Source organism: Aythya ferina (genome assembly GCF_964211825.1).
Source record: "Aythya ferina genome assembly, chromosome: Z".
Taxonomy (NCBI): domain Eukaryota; kingdom Metazoa; phylum Chordata; class Aves; order Anseriformes; family Anatidae; genus Aythya; species Aythya ferina.
This window is the reverse complement of record NC_140299.1, coordinates 60,387,042-60,408,138: the sequence shown is the minus strand read 5'-3', so window position 1 is coordinate 60,408,138 and position 21,097 is coordinate 60,387,042. Positions and strand designations below refer to the sequence as shown.

General features: G+C 33.0%; 1 protein-coding gene across 1 annotated transcript in view; it reads right to left on the bottom strand.

Moving 5' to 3' along the window:
• MAN2A1 (mannosidase alpha class 2A member 1) overlaps positions 1–21,097 on the bottom strand; it is a 131,158-nt gene that overhangs the window by 61,830 nt on the left and 48,231 nt on the right. Inside the window, exons 10-12 of the mRNA XM_084503520.1 lie at positions 11,776–11,961; positions 10,464–10,578; positions 7,646–7,713 (exon numbers count right to left, since the gene is read on the bottom strand). Of these exons, the coding sequence (XP_084359646.1) occupies positions 7,646–7,713; positions 10,464–10,578; positions 11,776–11,961 (369 nt within the window). The remainder of the gene's footprint in view (positions 1–7,645; positions 7,714–10,463; positions 10,579–11,775; positions 11,962–21,097) is intronic.

Sequence of the window (21,097 nt, the reverse complement as noted above, 5' to 3'; positions counted from 1 at the left end):
CCTTGGGCTAACTGAAGTGTTGCCTCAAAGCAACTCCAATAAAAAGGCTGAAGGGGACAGTGCCTGGAAATAGTAATAATAATTATAATAATAATACACAAGTATACTAACATACTGAATCAGTGTGGTTTCTGCTTCCAACACGGCTTCAACAAGTATCTGCACACAATCCAGATCTTTCAATTGTATTCAATTCTTTACTAGCATATTCCTTCACAATGATCACTTTTTTCAAAAACAAACCCAGTTTTTGTTTTGTATTTTTTTTAGACACACCTCTCCCCTGTGTGTTTAGTTAGACTATTCATTCTGCCTTTCGTATTACACTTCCATTACAGGCTGTTTTCAACAGAACTCAGAAAAAAGTTATCACCTAGTTGCAGAAGTTTTAATGTTAATGTTTAATGTTATTTTTTTAAACAACATAAGCATCAAATACAAGTATCTGATAAAGACTTCACAATCTGATTGCACTATCACTACAACCCAAACAAAAAAAGTTGAAATGCTGTATATTGAGCTAAAAATATTAAACTTGGGCACTTTTGAGAAAGACACAACACTACAAAATGCATCACCTTATTTTCTGGTATATCTTTGGAACTGCAATTTCAAAATGCAGTCAGTAAAAAAAACTACTAATGACAGACTATCATGAGTTTATCAACAATAAAACAGACTGAAAACTGAAAAAAAAAAAAAAGGTTTAATATACAATAATTTTTATGTGTTGAAAAACTTATGATTAAATGTTTGAAATATAACAATTTTTAGAGCCTGAGCTCAGAGGCATGACAGTCAAAACTGAGTTTTGAAAAATAAAGATCAATTCCACAGAAAGCTTCTGAGTGCAACTAATTGCAAATCAAAGCTCCCACTTTCTTCTTGAGAAATAACAACACCTAAACAACTCAAGAAAATGAATCTCAGTTTTCAGTTTTTAAGATCGAACCATTACAGCAAAATAGACCCTCATCTCTTAGCTTATTTCTTGTTTTGCTTTCAGAGTTCCCAAGTAAAACTTTTAATGAAAAGCCAGTGCCCCTACAGATGCAAGAAGTCAGTTATATCAGCACAAGTAGTGTATAAGAAACCTCAAAACAGTAAAAATGGAAATTTCTGAAAAACTGTTTTGACAATAAAGAGTGGGAATTAAGGTGTTGCTAGCTCGTTCACACCCCTCATTCCCTCTCGTATCTGTCAATGCAGAATTTGCACCCTTTGGTCACAAAGGTAGTTGCACAGCCATATTCTACCTACGAAGCACAGTAGATGTATCCTGCTTTTGGTTTTGTTCATTCCAAAATCAGTGTTTTAAGTAGAATAATTTTTACATAAACATTTATTTCATGTCAACATCAACTGATGTTTCAAGACTCAGATGCCTGAGTTATGCTGTATTATCCAAGCTTCTCTTTGCCTTTGCAACAGCTCTCCATTAATGAAAATCAAGAGGAAGAATATTTTTTAACTACACATTCAATTTAGTCAAAATGACCTTGAGTTTACAATGGACATAACTATTTTTTTTTTTTTAGCCGGTTACAGAAGACCTGAAATCTAGTAAACTGATCAGACACAATTGAACACTGAGATTAACACTAAAAAAATGTTTAAAGAAGTCATTAGGTTGTAGTCAGCCTAAGCAGACAGGGCACTGGAAACCAGAGACGTAGCTTTTCACATATGATTTCAAAGGATTTTCTCATTTTTGTACTACTGTGCTACGGACAAAAAAAAAAAAAAAAAAAAAAAGCTTAAGAGATGTTTCTTAAGGAAAGAAAGTTGTCTTGAGGCTTGATTGAATGACCACTCATTCATCCTGTCCACCACCCTTGCGTTATACAACAGAGGTATTAATGAGAACACAACAAGCTTGTGCATAGTTCTCCCACTATTTCATGCAATTAAAAACTAAAAGGGTGCTTTTTCCTGGGGAAGAAGTGTGCTTATTAATAACATATGAACTCCCACAAATATTTTGGCCTCATTTTAAATGCTATTGTAGTTTTTCTTGTTTTCTTTCAAATTTCCCACCCCACCATTAACAGTTCAAAATATCATTGTTTCAACTGTCTTTTTTCCCCCTGCTGTTTTAGTACATACCTAGAGATACACATACATACATGTATATATCTTACCTCAAAACTCAGGCAAGCAAAATAGTTACTTAAAATGTCAAATGCTGGTAAAGCATTCTGTCCCCGAAACTACATTGGACAACTGTTTAGATTACTTGTACCAACACAGGCAACACAGATAAAACAAACAAACAAAAAGAAATTCAACAAAAAATCCACGACTGAATCTGCAGTTGCCAAACAAGAGTATTAAAACATTACCCCAGTCCACGGCTAACTTCTTAGCTCAGAAAGACACTGCTCCTTTGCTGTAAAGCTTACTCAATTGCTTGAAATCATCAGGACAGCTTCCCTTTTTGGCAACTCACGCCAACCAGGTTTCTTCCTCAAGCAAGTTATGTTTCCTGACATCTTATAACCAAATACATTAACATACACAATGCCAAGCAGAGTTTTGTACATGCTTTCACCTTTGCACATTTATATTTTATTGTACATTACGCAATCAAAGCTAATATCATAGCTTTAATTCTACATTATGATGCTGTGTTGAGAAAGCAGTGGGTACACCTGTCAAGGGAATCCTTGAAAATGTAACCAACTTGCAAAATTTTAAAGGTAAATCAGAACTTTCATTCTCAAAAAAAAAAAAAAAAAAAAAAAAAGATCAGGAAGTCTGTATACAACTTCTGTCAAACCCCTGTTCCCAGATACTAAAGTAAGGATAACGTCACAGATAATTCAGCCTACTCAACCAGGAAAATTAATCTTTCTGTCATGAGTTGGATGTCACTAAAATATTTGGTTCTTTCACAGGCCTTTGAAGCAATCATTTATTACAGTGTAACCTGTTCAGAATTAATTTCCCAGGATTCACTCCTAGGGTAATCATATTTCGCCAAATATTTATACTAAAAAATCTACACTGGTATAGAGCACCAATTCAGGTATTTGACCATTTATCACATTCCTGTGTAATACTATCTCCAAGAAATGTCTGGAAATTTACACTGTCGACCCTTTATCAACAGTGTCAGCCAAACTGAGTGGCAAGAGGTTATCCCCACCCTGAAGTCCAGTGAGTGCAAGTCTCTTGCCATTTGGGAAACATGACCTTTGGTAGCCTATAACCTAGAATCATGGACTATTTTGAACATTTGAACAGGACTCTCACATAAGTATGATGCAGTATCCGATTTCGTCAGTGCACAGACAGGCTGTCTCTTAGACATACTATAGAAATTGCTAATTTCAGAAAAGGATAAAAGCAGTTCTGCATATGGTTGGAAAAACCATATGCAAAAAGCCTGTGAAAGCTTTGTTTTCCAGCTAGAAGTTAAAATTACAAAAAAAAAAAAGTGCGGAATTTCTTTTTCTTTATGCGCTAAATAACTAAATAACAACATATGAAGTCCCCTACACAGAAGTGCAGAGCACGGAGTTTACCATAAACAGCTTTAGTGTTATTTATTTATTAAAAGCAAACACAAAATTAAGAACTGTCACAGATTTAAAATTGAATAAATAAAATTCTCCTATTCAAACTGGTCAATGTTCTAGAAAAAAATGGTTTAAACTTCATCACCTTTCCTAGTCTTAGTTATCCCTGAATTCTCTCATCCTGGCATATGGTCCCTCAAGCGAAAAGAAAAGGAGCAACATAACCAGGAATCCACTGTGTGAATTCCCCACAATGAGCAGAGCTGGCCACAATCATAGAGTCAGCAGCTTTTTGCTAGCCTTCTATTAAATAAATAAATAAATATCACCTGCTGTGCACAGGTCTTTATTTTAACTTCCTAAGAAGGAACAAAACTCTAACCTAGTCTAGTGGGGAAAAAAAGTCCATAAAAATTTAACAGAGCTGAAAACGATATACTGGAGCATCTTCCAAGAGGAAAGAAGTAAGAAATTAAGCTACATTAAACACTAAGTCCTTTATGGAACCATAAGCCAAACATGAGAACATCATACAAGATGAGGCTGACCCCCAAACATTTTAGATCACAAAACCTGGAAGATTCCACTCTCCTGATTCTGAAAGGCCTCTTAGTCAGAGCAAGCTCTTACTTTTTGCTTCCCTTTGAATCTCCATTTTAATTCTTACACTCCAGTCTTCTTTTGCTCCTTGATAACAACATACTTACTAAAAATCAGACATTCTTGCTGTTCCATATTAAAGTCCATATTCTTTAAGGTGGCAAAAAGCAGTCCAAAAAAACTTGTCAGTCTGCTAAATCTAAAAATATTATATTGTTGAAATCCAGTTTTTCTATCAGCAGTGTCAGAATTAAAAAAACAATAGCTACGTGCCTCTTTCAATTCCTTTTTTTCTTCTTCTTTAACATTGCTTTGTTTAAAGTGGATAGTATTGACTTAGCAGCAGCAGCAAGAATTTCACTTTTTTTTCTACTGAATTCCAACCCAATTAACACTTCTCACAGACCACTACTCTGGTACCAATAATTATATGAGGATTTACATAGTAAAGGGAATAGAGGGATATTGTCAAAATGTAGTCATATTAATATCTTGTATTTAGGGTTTGTTAGCTGGGTTCTTTTTCCCCAAGCTGTGAAAAAGAATTAACTAGGCCTTAACTTCAGCACTCATCTATCAACTATAGGATGATTTGAAGCATTCCATGATGGCAGAGTTGCAGTAAAATTTTAAATACTTTACCTATTTCATTAAAATCAAAACATAAAAAACATCCAGATTCAGAAAAATGATGGCAAAAGAGTATTACAGAGTAATGAGATGTACAAGTGGGCTACAAAACAATACCTAATATAATAAAAGCTTGAACCAGCTTGAAGGACTCTTCTAAACTAAATAGTAATCTGAACATACGTTGTACTAGAACAAGGATTACTGAAAAATAGAACTTTGTCCTCTTTTTTTTTCCATGTAAGTTCGTTGTACTATCTCTCCTACTGCCAATGAGTCTGTCATTTCCACTATTAAATACAACTTTCAAAAGCATTGAGAACTAAACTAAAAACTAAAAGGAAGGCTGAACAAGAGAGGCAAAAATATATAACTTTTCTGTTGAAAAGCAGATTTGAAAATGACAATATCATCTCTGTAGAAAAAAAGGAAAATGATTAATTATCAGATTGAAAAGAAAATATTGCATGAGCTTTCCATTAGTAGTCTGTTACTGTAAATTTATAGGTGATATGAATCAAAACGTTATAATGATCAATTGAGAATACAGAAATTTTTTAAAAAACTTGACAAGGAAATGCAGAACTACAAAAAGCCAAACACTCAGCCAATTAAAGAAAAATAACAATTTGTTACTTTGTTACAATGACCTAACTTCTATACACAATAAAGGTATATTAGAACACAGTAACAGAAAGAAATCTAGACATTTCACGCTACAGACATGGACAATAAAGACTGTTGTGAATAGACAATAAGCATATAATAAAGTTTTGATGAGAAACAGATAATATTTTTCAATCGCCTCAAACTTCTAATTGAAAAATCAATTTCTTTCAGAAATTTCAGTCTGGACTTTTAAACATAGAAATATTGAATAATAATTTATCAAGTTGTGTTTAAGATTCTACTGAAATAAACATCTCTACTGATTACCTAGATAACTCACATGGATAGTCATAATATTCCTTTAAATTCCATAATATAACCTTTAAACAAAAGTTACAGTAACAGCTAACATTGCATTTTTCACAATGGTTATAATGTTAGTGGAGCTTCAGAATATAACCAGAGATTAAGTTAGAAAGCTAGAAAAACTAAGCTCATGTTTATAAGACAAAATACCTGAGCATACATAGATTTCAAAGAAAAACTTGACAACAGAGGAAACGTTCAGTAATGTTTCCTTATGCATTGCTTTAAAGTGTTTCCAAACAGGAAGCACACAAGCAGCTTTTCAGGCAGCAGTATCAATATTCCCTTGCCTTCTTTCTCCTCCCCTTTACCACCATGGTTTTTATTTCTATTTTATATCCTATAACTGTGATTACACACTCTGGAACATTACCTTTATCTTATCTGACTTACCGTATTTTCAAAATACCAGACAAGCGGTCTAAATCAGCAGTTATTTACCAATGTTACCGTCTTAGAAAGCTAAGACAAGTTCAGAGAACAGCAGCAAAAGACTCCTAAAATAATACTAATTTTAAAATAAATTTTTTGACGTGTATATCTACTTAAGGTAGAACTACAAGGAAAAAAGCAAATGCTTGAAATGCACTGACACCAAAAATTTTACTAAAGCATACTATGTAGCGGCATAAATGGTACACTGGATGCAAACAGAAGACTTATCAGGATACAGAAGGGAAGTGGGGAATATTTCAACAACTAAACCAGGCAAGGGAAATCAGAAGCATGCAAGAGTCGTGGTCAAATGGCAAACAAAGTCTATGTTATAACTTGCTTCCAAGTCAAACAAGTGTTTATATACAATATATACCATATGCACCCAGAAAAAAATATCTGGACAGATGCTGAAAAAGTTGAGAGATTTTAGTTAAATTAATACCTAGGCACCTACATTTTTGATCATCTTGAACAAGCTTAAGATAATCTATTAGCACCTATTTAGCATCTATGCAGTCCAATAAGAGAATAAAACTCCTATGTAAAAAAAAAAAAAAACAAAAAGCATGTAAGTTTACATGACTGCAATAGAGACAAGGTTGTATCAAAACTACAAATGCGCACATATTATATACATTTAACTTTAAAGCACTGAAGACAGTATCCCCCAAAAGCTCACAAGGTCCATCCTTTTCTAATTAAAGTTTGAGCTTTTAAACAGCTGTAGTTATAAGAGTCTAACACCTTCATAAATTAGGCAAGTCTTAGTTCTAGCAAGCTAATAGAGAAATTAAACACTAACAACAGCAAAATAATATTCACTACTTTTTAAATGAATTTTAAATATTTTGCTGTATAACAACAAAAAATATTTATATTACTAGATCTATACACCTAACAGCTCTAATATCTATAGATATATCTTATTCACTTTAGTTGGGTGTGCCATCTTTTAAATGAACTTTTAAGTTATTTCAGGTTGGATACTGGATAGTCATAGGGATAGCAAAATGTCACTTCCACTGAATGTTCTAAAACTAAATTTAAATAAACAAGTATGCATCCTTAATACAATGGAAATGTAAGTTAAGATAAAACTATATCATGATTTTTAGATCTTATAAAAATTAAGATTTCTTTCATAATGTTAATTCAGCCAGCAGTAATTATGTTCAATTTGTTTCCTTTATGACTGTTCTCAGTCATAATGTATTAAAAATTACAGTGCTGCACAAGCATACAGTAAACAGACTACGTGTTGCACTACAGTTGAATTCATGCCATGCGGGTAACCTCCATATTTTGAAAGTGCTATATCCTTTTTCAAATACACATAATAATACTAGCATAATAAGCTAGACTGCATTTTACATTTAAAGTGAAACTTAGAAATGAAATGGCACCAGAACTACCAGGTAGTGAAAAAGAAACACAGTATTACTAAAAGATCTCAGATATTCAATAATATGTGAATTACTTACCTCGGTTGCAATGTCAGTTTTATAACTGTCTTGTGTGGCAAAGAATCTTGGGAAGATTGAATATCATCCTACAAGAGAAAATCTATGAATTAGCTTTTGAATACACATGATTATATGTTTATGAGAGTTATGTCAATTATAAAAACTTGTTGAAGTACAAAACCATGTTGGCCGTAACATAAACAGAACCCTGTTATATCACGCTACATGGGAAGATGTCAACCTTCCTCTCCTCAAAAACTGCTTTGCAATTTTTATATTTTAGTAAGAAGATCTTTTTACTAAAGATCCTAAAGAATTTAAGACAGAGAGAAGAGAATAAAAGAAAAAGAAAAATAACAGCTCACTTTAACCAATTCAATGGGAAATCTTTGCTCCCATTAACTATCCCTTACTGTTAGATACCTTTATCTCATTGTCACCCCTAATTTTCATTCTTGCATACCAGAAATCATAATCACCAGCCTCCTTGAGATTTTCCAAAAAGTTATCAGATCTTTATACTAACTTCCTTTTGCTAAATATTTACTCTCTGAAACTTTACCATCCTGTATTTTTGTCACAAGGACTTAACAGTTTGGCATTTTGGCAGATCTTGTTGTTACCTTATAAAGTACATAAAAACATCTTTCAGAAACAGTTTGGGGTGTGTGTATAATTTTTATGTGATACAAACTACTTCAAGAATTGTTTCACAGTATAGAGAAATCCCTGTTTTGTTATTGGTGGTGGGGTTTTTTGTTTGTTTTTCACTGTTTTCGCTCTTTTCTTAAATAACAAGGATCCATCTCCAGTGAAATAAGGTAGTGATGAGACATTGCTACCACCAGACTGCTTAAGTCTTAAAGACTGCTTAGTCTTTACGCAAGAAAATAGCTCAGCAGCAGTGTTGAATTTCTATAGGTTCATGTAATGGTGACCAGTACAGAATTTGCAACTGATGTGAAAAGCTCCTAGTTCCTCAGAGTATTCCAACACATCCTCAAAATCATGCTTTTTAAATCCAACTTTTGCCATATACATGAAAGCTTTCTTTCTGCACCCAATGAAACAATACTAATATTCAGGACTGGTCCAATCAATTACATAGGGTACATAGTACACTTCATACATTGGATCTCAGATCATTCAGATATTTATCTATATTTTTTTTTATTTTTTTTTCCCCTCCAATTATATCTCCTGGAATACTGCTACAGTCCTCCTTCACCCATCAAAAACAACAGCTGTTTTCCACCGTGAAGTCTGTATCATTTGTCTTAGTTGACTGTCTTGGTATTCACTGTGAACACCAATCTATGATCAGTTCTTGATATCAGCTTCAATGAGCAACTTGATGGTATTTTAAAACAAGTGCCTTTGAACTTTCAACTTGTTCAAGGTTTGTATATTCTGAAATATGGGAAACTTCTCCCATTATTATTATACAAGGCCTTTTGGTCACAGTATCAACAGGAGTGTTGGGATATTAGGCTTTTGATGTGCTTCAGTTACTGTATACAATATAGATAAACCATAATCTACTTGTTACCAGCTTTTTTCCTCATCTTATACAAAGATTATAATTCAGTAAGAGAAGGTCTTTCTTTTTCATGTCTGCTTTCACATTATCTGCTGAATGGCTTTGACTATTAGCATGCTCCTAGGCATATATGGTTTAAACAGCACTTCCACGATCTAGTGATACTAATTCCAACTCATATAGAACAGAAGTAATGAAAGTTTAGTAAATTGCAGTATCACAAGATCCTCCAATATAATTTAAGGCAGAAGTAAAAACTGAAAACTTCAGTCCATGAATGACTTCAAAATATTTTTACTTTTTAAACATGTACATTTAATTTAGCCTTTCCAACCAACAGTTAGCTTTTCCAACCAGCAGAAAAATCATGTTTGTGTCGTATGTAGAATATGCATATATAGTAGATTCAAAGTCAAAAAATACCTAAAGAACTATTTTAACAGACTGTTTTAATGTAAAGACTTTAAGAATAATTTGAGTTGGCTTACACTGGGACATGTAAGCCAGTAGAATACACATCAGTGTGCTACCTTTTGTTATGTTAAAACCATGACAATCTAAATGAAAATCATGACAAGACTACCTTAATCCTGCTACACTGACACACAAATTAAATCACCTCGTTTTCTATCTACTCCAGGTGTAGGACTTCCTAAAATTATCTAGCTACAATAGCAGACAATTTTTTGATTAGAAAATTATTAAAATTAAGATTTATGGAAGGAAAAAGTATTAGTGTGTTTCTTTAGGATGCTGTCTTCTTCAAAATGAGTCTCAAAATGATTTATGGAGATCTGTTGCTGACTTTATCCTGAGGAGATACCAGTTTTGGATGATCTCAGATAAGAAAAAAAGTACAAGACTTGTCCAGACTTTGTCCTGCACATCCAGCTTAGGCTTATGTTTGAGATATAAATTTTTATCTTCCCTCTTTTTTTAAAGTAGCAAGCAAAGTCAAATAATATCACCACATACCATAATATATTCACATATTGTATGCATTTTGCTGAAATCACCAACAAATTTATGTCCACAAGAAAAACACCCGATTTTACTATGTCATTCACCAAGTGGAAAAAAATAAGCCCATTTACTTTAGCCATGAACTCTTCAGCATCAATTGCTGAAGTTTTCACTTTTTATTTTCCAACACCTTCAATTAATATGAACAGTGGTAAGGATATTCCTGAGCAAGCATTAGATGTAAATTTCAGTATGATTGTTTCCAGGCCACTCAAACTGCATTGAAAAAAATACTATTCACATTTCTAGAGAAAATTAAGAAAGATAGCTCACCATCTTAAGGAATGGAGTTGATGTATCATAATTATAAGCACCTTTATCCTTCAGGATAAGAATATGAGCAGAGTCAATTATAACTTTTTTCAAGTTCATTAGTGAGTGGAAAAGCCTGTTAAAAATTTTAAAGTAGTATTAGTTTTCACAAGTTGTTTTCTCTCAATGTGATAAAACTAAAAACTAAAAAAAAAAAAAACAAAAAACAAAAAACAACAACAAAAAAAAAACAAACAGCATTTAAAAAAAAATCAAAAATATAAGTTTCAGAAAAGCATCATTTTAAGCACTGATATAGGTTGAGCTTATAAACAGATGGTTGCAATGGATGCAAAATGACCTGACTGCAAAACGTAGAAATATTCTGCATTACACTACATTTCTAGCTTGCATCCTGAAAATTAGGTACATTTCCACTCCACTGTTATATCACAAGATATGCACCCTAAAGATATGCACCAGGTATTTTTTCAAAATGATGATCTCAGGGAAGTTTGTGTTTTACGCATTTAGTTACCAATGTCTGAAGTAGACATAGGCCTGAAAAGTTGGTCTGACTAAAGATTGTTTTTAAGCAGGATTTGAGAAACCATAAGAAACACACAAATAATTAAATTAATTGTGTACCGGCACTTCCATTGTTTCAACTGATGCAAGGTTTACAAATTCAACACACACAGATGTGTAAATTTAAAGTAAAGGATTTTCTTCACTTTACAAATACTCTCTCACAATTAAGTGCATTGTACATGCTTATATCTCTTTTAGTCTATTATTTTAAAAAATAACACATTTATTGAATTTAAAAATACTCCGCATGAATGTAATAGGTTAAACAGAAGAGTAGTTCAAAAACATTTTAAATAATAATCTATTCAAAGCCATGCTCTACCATCAACAGTCAATCACCCACCTCAATTAATCAAATTCACTAATGCTTAACATTCCAATACGTAACCATTTTCTGAACTACGATATAATAAATGTATATGTCTAAAAATGGGCATATATCATACACTTTTTTTCCCCAAAATTCCACAAAGAAGCTTACAGAACATTTTGCCAATACTGAGAAAGCAAATACCTACCAGATATAAGAGGAATAAACAAAAACATACCAATTCAGTATACGATTGGAAACATTCAAAAGATTTTCCATGTTGAGAAAGAGAACATTATAGAAGGTACAGGATTTTCCAAGCTCTACTATGAGATATTACCATATAATACAATGAAGAAACTACAGTAACCAATAATACTGCAGTTTTAGTACTGAATATTTTGCTAGTGTGCATCTGTTTGAAATAATTACCTAGTGCCATAATCCACAACTACCCAATCTTTTGCTGTTCCTGTAATAGCATCATGATGCTGGAAGAGTCCAAGGTTCCTTCTAGCTTCTGTCAGCAATTTATAGTTATCCACTGAAGGAAATACACTCATCTTCTCAGATTTACCGGACTGTACCAAAGCCAAGTAGTACAGGATCTCAGCTGTCCTGGAAGCATAAAGAAAAATCAAATATTTTTAATAGGTTTAAAAAGCAAAATGCAACACACGTTTTATCTGATGAATAAATTTATGTTTTCTCCAATCTTTCAACATATCTGGTTCTTTAAATGAGTTATTTAAATGTTCACCTTGTATTTTTTAACCTGTTGCTAGCTTCAAACAGTTAAGAATCCCTACTGCACTTCATCAACTTCTGGTTTTATACCTTGTAAGCTTCCCGGAAGGTTTTTCAGTAATGGAAAATAGAGCTATAAAACAAAAATATGCCAGTACAAAATGCTATATTATTTTCAGAAATGTGTAAGGTATAAAAATTAGATCTTAAAGCAATGCAGTAAAATAGAATGTCATACAGGAGACATACAATTTCCATTTTACAAATCAACTTTTAAATAAATATTATCTTTAATACATAAATCCACAAATTCTATGTAATTTTGTAAATAACTGTATTGTATAAATATAATATGCAGTCTGTAAATACCTACATAGAAGTAGGTTTTCTATATACCTTTTTTACTGTAAGCAGAATAAATTTTTCAAAAGACTTATGTGGTTCATCCACAGTAAGCATTCACCTGATAGGTAAGATCTCTGTATACAAAAAATTTATTTTACAACAACATCAGTAACTATAATTACTAGTCTTCAGAATATCAAACAAATACCCATTAAAAAAAATCTTAGATACTACCAGTTAAATTTTTTTCCTATATACTTTTCCTAAAATGTTAGGATTCTGTTTTTAAACATGAAGTGTTTGAAATTCCTTTTCAATCTTTGAGGTTAATGAAGGTTTCTCATAGTTTAAGGAAACCAAGAAGTTATGGATTAATGTTATAAAAAGCAAAGAAAACAAAATAACACATTCTTGAAACAAATGTAAAGCGAACTAATACGTAAATTTTTTTAAAAAATGTGGTAAATACCATAACTTCTATATTTACCCAAGTTATAAATAAGTGCATGTGTTGAAGTTTAAATTAGGTATTAAAACACATAGGAAACTCAGTCTCGAGTTCTCAGCACAAGAATGCTGATCTGTTAGAGCGGGTCCAGAGGAGGGCCACGAAGATGATCAGAGGGCTGGAGCACCTCTCCTGCATAGAAAGGCTGAGAGAGCTGGGGGTGTTCAGCCTGGAGAAGAGAAGGGTCCAAGGTGACCCCATTGCGGCCTTTTAGTACTTGAAGGAAACATATAAAAAAGATGGAGAGCAACTCTTTGTTCAATCAGGTAATGACAGGACAAGGGGGAGTGGTTATAAACTAAAAGAGGGGTGATTAGAAGTTAGGAAGAAATTCTTCACTCAGAGAGTGGTGAGGCACTGGCACAGGTTGCCCAGAGAAGCTGTGGATTCCCCATGGCTGGAAGTGTTCAAGGCCAGGCAGAATGGGGCTTTGAGCCCTACTTTGCTCTAGTGGGTGGCATCCCTGTCTATGGCAGAGGGGTTGGAGCTAGGTCATCTTCCAAGGTCCCTTCCAACACAGGCTATTCTATAATTCTATGATTCTCATGTTGTGCATTGTTATCAATTGCTAACATGAAAAATGCCTTTGGATGCAGTTTGGTCTCTGTTTTTATGCATTGTACATATGAGAACTACGTAAAAACCTCAAGTGGCATGTGGCAAGTCATTTTATAGGAATAAATTCTATAAATGAAGGATGAAAGAGAAGGTTTACTTCAAATAACCACCACTGAACACTATCAAACAAAACTGAAAGACAATAGCCCTGTTCATTGTCATATTATCAGTATTTGAGGAAACGGATGAGATCCTGATCTCGCAGGTAAGATAGCTGTTGAAAAAGTTACATGTAAACTCAAACTCCTGAGTTATAAATTACATTTCCTTTAATTTCAGTACTAATGAGCAAGCTTAACAGCTGTCATCTCAATGCTGTTTAGTATAATTTCCTACATCTATGCATTCATTTCACTTCATCCTAGTACAACTTAACATGAAAGGAAAACACATATGATGTAGACAGAGAGGCATTAGATGCACACTCATCAAGTGGATAAACCCTATCTGAAAGCTTTACTTTTTTTTTTTTTAATGGATTTAGCCACTAAATATTGACTCAACTGTAGCTATTAGAGAATTATATGTAGAATTAGAGAACACTAAAAACTTTAGACTTCCCTGACATTTTGCCTCCATATTTGGAAAAAAAATAAAAAAAAAATAAAAAAAAAAGAAAAAAGAAATTCACTATTTATAAACAAAGTCACAACTTTAAAACCAAAAGAAGTTTTAAAATTAAAATGAAGCTGTGCAGTAAATATGGACATAGTTCCATTTCGGCAAAATCTGAAGCACTTAAGTTCATCCTCCTCTTCCACACAGCCTCAAAAACTGAAGGAAGTTCCATTTCTAACACATGGTTTTCACATATGGTACTGATAAAATGTGCATAACCTTTTCTTTAGGAGCCGTGTTCCAAAATAAACATCAAATATTTGGGATATAATGAATAACGGTCTCTTAGATGCAGACTTTTCCTGTCAAGTCTCAATATTATTATAAATGTTAAAATAGTTTAAGAAGAAAGAAGAAATATTTTAAGTCAAAGAACAAAGACACACAGAAATAAAATGAGAAGAAATACTGTATTAGAGAACAGTAACTTATGAGCAAGAGTTTACCTCTCTCAGATATTTCCACATATAAAGCTGTATAAAGTCTTGGTATTTCTCACCTCAATTTCAAACCACAGCACATTAGAAGCATGCCTAAAGCAGTTACCTACAAATTATCCAGTTTATTGTAATTTCTCCTTGTACCTCTAACTCGACATGACACTGCAAATAGACCAAAATTGCTTCACTAATTTCTCAAAAACTATACCATGTTATATTTAGGTCACCTTCACGTGTAACTTATATAAATAATTTTACAAAGAGTTTCTGAACTCTTAAGATGTGTCCTGTTGTACCTATCTGTACGGATAAAAGCATGACCAAGCTCTAGCACACACACATGCCCTGAACCTGAATTATTTCAACAATCTTTTTTGTGGACTTCAAACAATTTTGCACATATTACATCCCTAATGAATGAAACTGTAGAATGCCTTCCTAACTTACTCCCAGCTATGTTGTTGCCTTTTGAATCTTTCTGTTAGTACATTAAATAAAGTTCTGGGCACTGCTATCACCACCCTGCATGAACTATTTCAACCTATATTTTAATATAGGTTGAAATAGCCTTAAAATTAAAATAATCAATCTGTCTAAAATAATTAACAATAACAATCTCCATTATGCAATTTTTAAACTTTCATGCACTTTCACTAATGCACAAAGCCAAAACCTTTCAAAACAGGAGAAAAAAAAAGAAACAAAGTATCTTCATAGGCAGTCATCACAGAGGTCCTGAAGCTGTATGCTGCACCACAATTTCCTGGATATTGAGTACCAGTGGAGTAGTCTTTAGTCCTGGTACTCCTAGCAAACCTAAAATTTTCCACCCGTGGCAAATGAGGGGTGAACCTGGAATGGGAGATAGCTATTTGTTCTTCTACATCTATATAGATAGGTATTTTCTGTTCCTGTTTCATTTCTCTACGTGCACAATCATATTCACACTATACAGACAGAAGAGCTCTTACAATGGAAATTTAACCAAGAAGCTTGGAGGAAAAGGCTTATTAGTGAAATATGATCAGAATATATTTCTTATTATTTTAAAGAAAAAAAATAATAAAAAAAAGACAAACTCAAATTCTGCTCTTTACTTAGCTAATATGCTGTATTTGAAGCTTCTCCAGGCCTCTGACAGCAAACTTTTCAGAAAGACATATATTAAACTGGCAAGAACTCATTTATACATCTTGTTCTTAAATGTCATTCACAGATGCTATTGAAGGATGAAAGCCTTTGCAGGTACAACATTAGTAACGTGCTTTGATTTAATTTAAAAGAAATAGGGTTTGGTTTTCTCCCAGAGACTCACATATAAATCTAGCAACTTTTTCAGATATTGAAGTTAACTGACACTCTTACATGAATGAATATTTTAACAGTGTAAAGACAAAGTTGTAAACACCACAAATAAACTTGAAAGCCATCCACATGAAATTTTCTGCAACATAACTAATGAAAAACACAAAGATGAGAATAAAGTAAGTATAATATCTAAAACGTTTGAGAAAATTTGGCAAAGCTAAAATAAAAGTTAATTCTTGGTCTGCAGTCAATGAAAGCAAAATAAATAAATAAATAAATAAATAAATAAATAAATAAATAAAAACAACAATAAAATGAACCACCGCCACCAAAAACGGGAAATAGGAAATTTAGAGTATGAGGACATTGTCCGTCCTGTTTTCCATACATCTTATCTTCTCCACCATCAGATTTTAAAAAGGCCATGTTTTCATGGATGATCAAAGATTCTTAAGATAATTACATCTGTCTCATTAGCTTTTTTATTATTCATAATGTCAGTAAAGTAATCAAAAAATAAAGTGGATCTAAGAAAATCACCTTTTGGTGATGCTTGGTACTCTATTTGTAAAGGTTTGGGTTTTTTTGAATGAATAGCTGCCACTTACCAATCACTGTTAGCCTTACAAATGCTTTCTTTTACTCTAAGGGTCTAACATCCTTGTTTTTGTACAGAAAGTAAGCATAATGCTTCTAACATTTCAAATTAACATCTCAAACATTCTGATTAGATTTCCAAAAAAGGTTTTAACAGGGTTTTCTTTTAGCACACACACAAAAAGATATATATTCTATATAAAATACACTTAAAATTAGATGTTACATGTTTTCTTCTGGGTTTATGCATTATTTGACCATATAAACTGTCAAACACACACAAACAGGTTTGTTCTACCTGCCAGAACTGAATTTGCATAGATATTTTCATAGCTCTAATACAGAAATGAAGTATTTAATTCAAGATCACAATTTCACCTGCGTTATGCCACCTGAATATATTTATAGAATAAGTAATACCTTTTCTGTTTTGATTTCCTAAATTTTCAGTAAACACAGTATGCTATTAGACATTTCTGTAAATGACTAGCTTCAACATATTTTACAATCTGTACATGTTCAATATCTCCAATTTCAAAAGTTGAATTGTTTTAAATTTTGCTAAAATTTGAATTTTACAGAAAACTACATCCAGCATACAAAAAAAAGAAATCAGAGTGAAAGTCTTAATACAGCACACTTTAGCAATCAGCCACCTGTTCATTTCAGCACCCATTCTAGAAATTCAATTTTGTGGCATACTACAGAGCACTATGAAATGTTGAGCAAGGTTAGCAGCATATTTTTTAAACAAGCTCTGCTGAGCATAACGAATAGTAAAGCTGCTGTTTAGAACTACTCTGAAAAACCTAAAATAATGATCTGAAAAGTACAGATGGGAGAAGAAAACGAGGTCAGAATCTCAAGTCTTTAGTTTTCACAAAGCAATAAAGTCAACATCTGTAAGACATGTTCCAGATCTTTTTTTTTTTTTTTTTTAAGAGTAGAATGAAATTAAGGTAAGTATTCAAACTGATACCAACCAATCTGAGTAACATTTTTAAGCTCTTTTCAAAGAAGGCCACAGACTCACCAAGCAATTGTTTCTCTCAAAAAATTGTCAGCCCTACAGACATTTAGCCACAAATAAAATATCAGTCTTTTTTCTTCACATACAAAAAAAGAACAGGTCAAAGGTCTTATACTGTCCAGTGCAAAAGTTCAATTCACACCATGAACCCTCTTCAATTTATCTAGTAATAACAAGTGAACTAACAAACATCTTGTTAACTCAACAGCTTTTGACCACAGGTTCCAGTAATAAACTAGTTAATCCTTTCTGTAAAGCCTTCCTTATGAAACACAACTCCCCCTTCATAATTGAGTCAGATTTCAAAGCAACATTACTCAGAGAACAAAACACTGCTTCCAGGAAGGGTCAGAATGTAAAAGGGACTATAATGTGGGTCTGATAGTGACTGATAATCTCATACCACTACAGAAAGAAAAATAACAATGGCTGGTTAAATCACTACAAGAAAAGCAAACTGGCATATATCTTTGTAGCCCTACCTCTAGAGATGATAAATTTTAGCTTTAAGTTAAAGCAATTCCCATAAGGTAAAGTACTAGCAGAGTACAAAAATATCATTAGTTGACATAAAATACTACAATACCAAGCTTTTGTGGATCCAAAAACGCAACCATGGAGTTAAGCAAATAAGAATTAAACATAAAAATGAAAGTCCTGGAGCATATAAATATTTCAGATCACTCACTAAAGAAAGATTACTATTATTTAATTTATATTGGGATTGAGTAAAACATGTGAACACTGACAAAACAGAAAATTAATTTGCGTTTCTATGACACTTGTAATTGCTATCAATGGAGATCTAATCCAATTCACAGCTGCTTTCAAAACACCCTGTCAAATAGTGAAATTATTAATAAAAACAACTTTTGTTATTTGCTGAGAATTTGGCTGCAAACATGTGGCAACATACAAAGATATGTTTATCCAACTCAGACTGGCATTTAAAAACTAATCTTGCAAAAAAATAAGTTCACAGTAAGATATAAATTCCCATTAAGAGCTGTATCAAGCTGCAATTTTGCTACATTGTTGGCAATATTTGAATTTTGCAGACCTCAATACAAACTTATATTTTTTCCTGAACAGATATAACTAGGTAAAGATAAACAGTAAATTTAAAATGGGACCAAGAAGAGCTTTTTGTTTTATACATTTTAAGCTCGGACTTTAAACCAGCTGTCAGCAGTCTCCAAAGTGGGGTGCATGCACCTCAAAGGATGTGCAAAATGATCCACTGGGGTGCAAGAATATTTTCTACCATTAATAAATATTTTACTCGATAATAGATAATATTAATAATTTATTAATATTATCGTGAGAGAGGTGTCGGTCTCAGCTCCCTACTGAGAGGACACAATGGGAAGAGCACAAAGCTACACCAAGAGAGGTTCAGTCTGGATATTAAGGAAAAATATCTTTACTGTGAGGGTGGTCAAACACTGGAACAGGCTTCCTGAAGAGGTGTTTGATGCCCTGTGCCTGTCAGTATTCAAGAAGCATTTCAGTATTGACTTGAATAATATACTCTTAACTTTTTGGTTAGCCATGAAGCAGACAGACAATTGGAACTGATATCTTTAGGTTCCTTCCAACTCAATTATTCTATAATTATTAATGAACAAATTTATATTGCGGGTGCCTGGTCACAAGTTTTTTGTTGTTTTTTTTTTTTTACTGACAGGATGGAAAACGTTTGAAGACCTCTGCTATCCCTGATCATCCCATTCTGCTAAAAAACACTACTGTTTTTGAGACCTCAACCAAGTATCTCAATTTCAATTTGCCTCTCATTTTATTTATTAAATAAAATATAGCAATAACATTACAATAAAACTAAGACTTTAAAAACATTCTTGTATCACCTGTACAAATATAAAGGTTAAAAAAATCCAAGATAAATAAAGCATAAAAATAAATCTAGTTATACAGTGCACACTCTTTGCAAGCACACCATATCCTACTAGAATTGTTTTGACTCCAAGTCCAAATACCATTCCTTAGATTTCAGCAACACTGTCTCAGATTTGCGTCAGATAAAAAGGTATCTTTTCAATGAGATTTAAAAACTAGTGAAAAAAATGCATGCAAGATATTCTGAAAAGCAGCATGTACAGAATGAAAGGCTCACACATTGAGAAGAGCAACATTCAGACCAACTGGTGAGCAAGCAGACCACACTAGATAACACAGGCAATAAGAAGAAACCACTAAGCCAGTACTGAAAACATTTCAATATCAAGACAATACGAAACACAAAAACACAGCATCATTTTAATAAGCTTTAGGCATATGCACTGATCATTTTCCAAAACCAAAACACTACAGAAGTCATTTCTCTATCTTTACTACAGTATTTTTACATTCTTCTGCTGAAGGGAATTTGTCATTCCTCCTAACTTTGGTCTTGTTTTTCTTCTTTTTGCAGACTCTTTGGGTTCCTTCCTCCCTGCTTTGAAACTTGTGAAGCCTCTTTTCTCCTTACTACTCACTGCAATACATTCAAAGTTTTTGTTACATCGTCTCTTCCTAAACACGTTTTTCAGTCTCAGGCCCTCACTTTTACATTTCTTAGTCTTCCCATTGTTCCCATTTCTTCTTAACTAATTTTCTTGATTTCCCTCAGGTCACTCACTCTGTAATCTTATGAGTTCAGAGAGAAGACTAAAAAAGCCACTTTAATTACAAGAAAAACAGACATTACAGACCATGGAGAAGCTGCATTCCAAGTTTGCACAGCCTCCACTGCCGAAGTAAAGACCTGATTCCTCGGAAGGAGGAAGAAAACACAAATACTTTTTTTTTTTTTTTTTTTTTTTTTTTTAAGGACAGCTTAGCATTATGCAGTTTTTCTCTAGCCCAAAAGGGTCTGAACTGAAAATAGAAGCAGCACAGGAGGCAGGATCTGTGCTTCAGAAGGTCCTTCCACAAGACAAAATATATCCTTTGCCTTTGAGGTTTCCTTTGAACAATAATCTTTTGGAAGTAGAATTCCCAAGTTTTGAGAACAGGTGAGAAATCCAAAGTTCACATCCCATGCACCTGTCCAAAGTATATTTCTGAAGACTTAAAATACAATTGAGTCTTTTTGCAGTGTATCCTATCTACCGCTCCCACAAAGGAGAACCATTTAATTACTGTTACCAAAATTCAGCAATAATTTTTTTCTTAAAAAAAGATGCAAACACTTTTCAGGTCAGTCCTCAGTCTGAGGTCACACAATGTTCCTGGCTACTTCTAAACTGCCTCTGACCCTTGCAGAACTCTGAGACCAAAAAATGATCTGATTGTAACCCAAATTCAACACAAAGAAATAAAAGACATGCTACCTGCTATTTTTCATGGATTCAGGACTTGCTGGTAACTTGAAATACCTTAGAACAACTTATTTGCTTGAATGGAAAAATATAACTATATTTCTGTGTATTTATTAAAATTTTAGGTACATTGCTAATCTTCATAACTATAGAACTGCAGTTGGAAGCTATTAGACTACCTTTATTGTAAGTAAACTTAAAATATACTTATCAAATTAAGTTT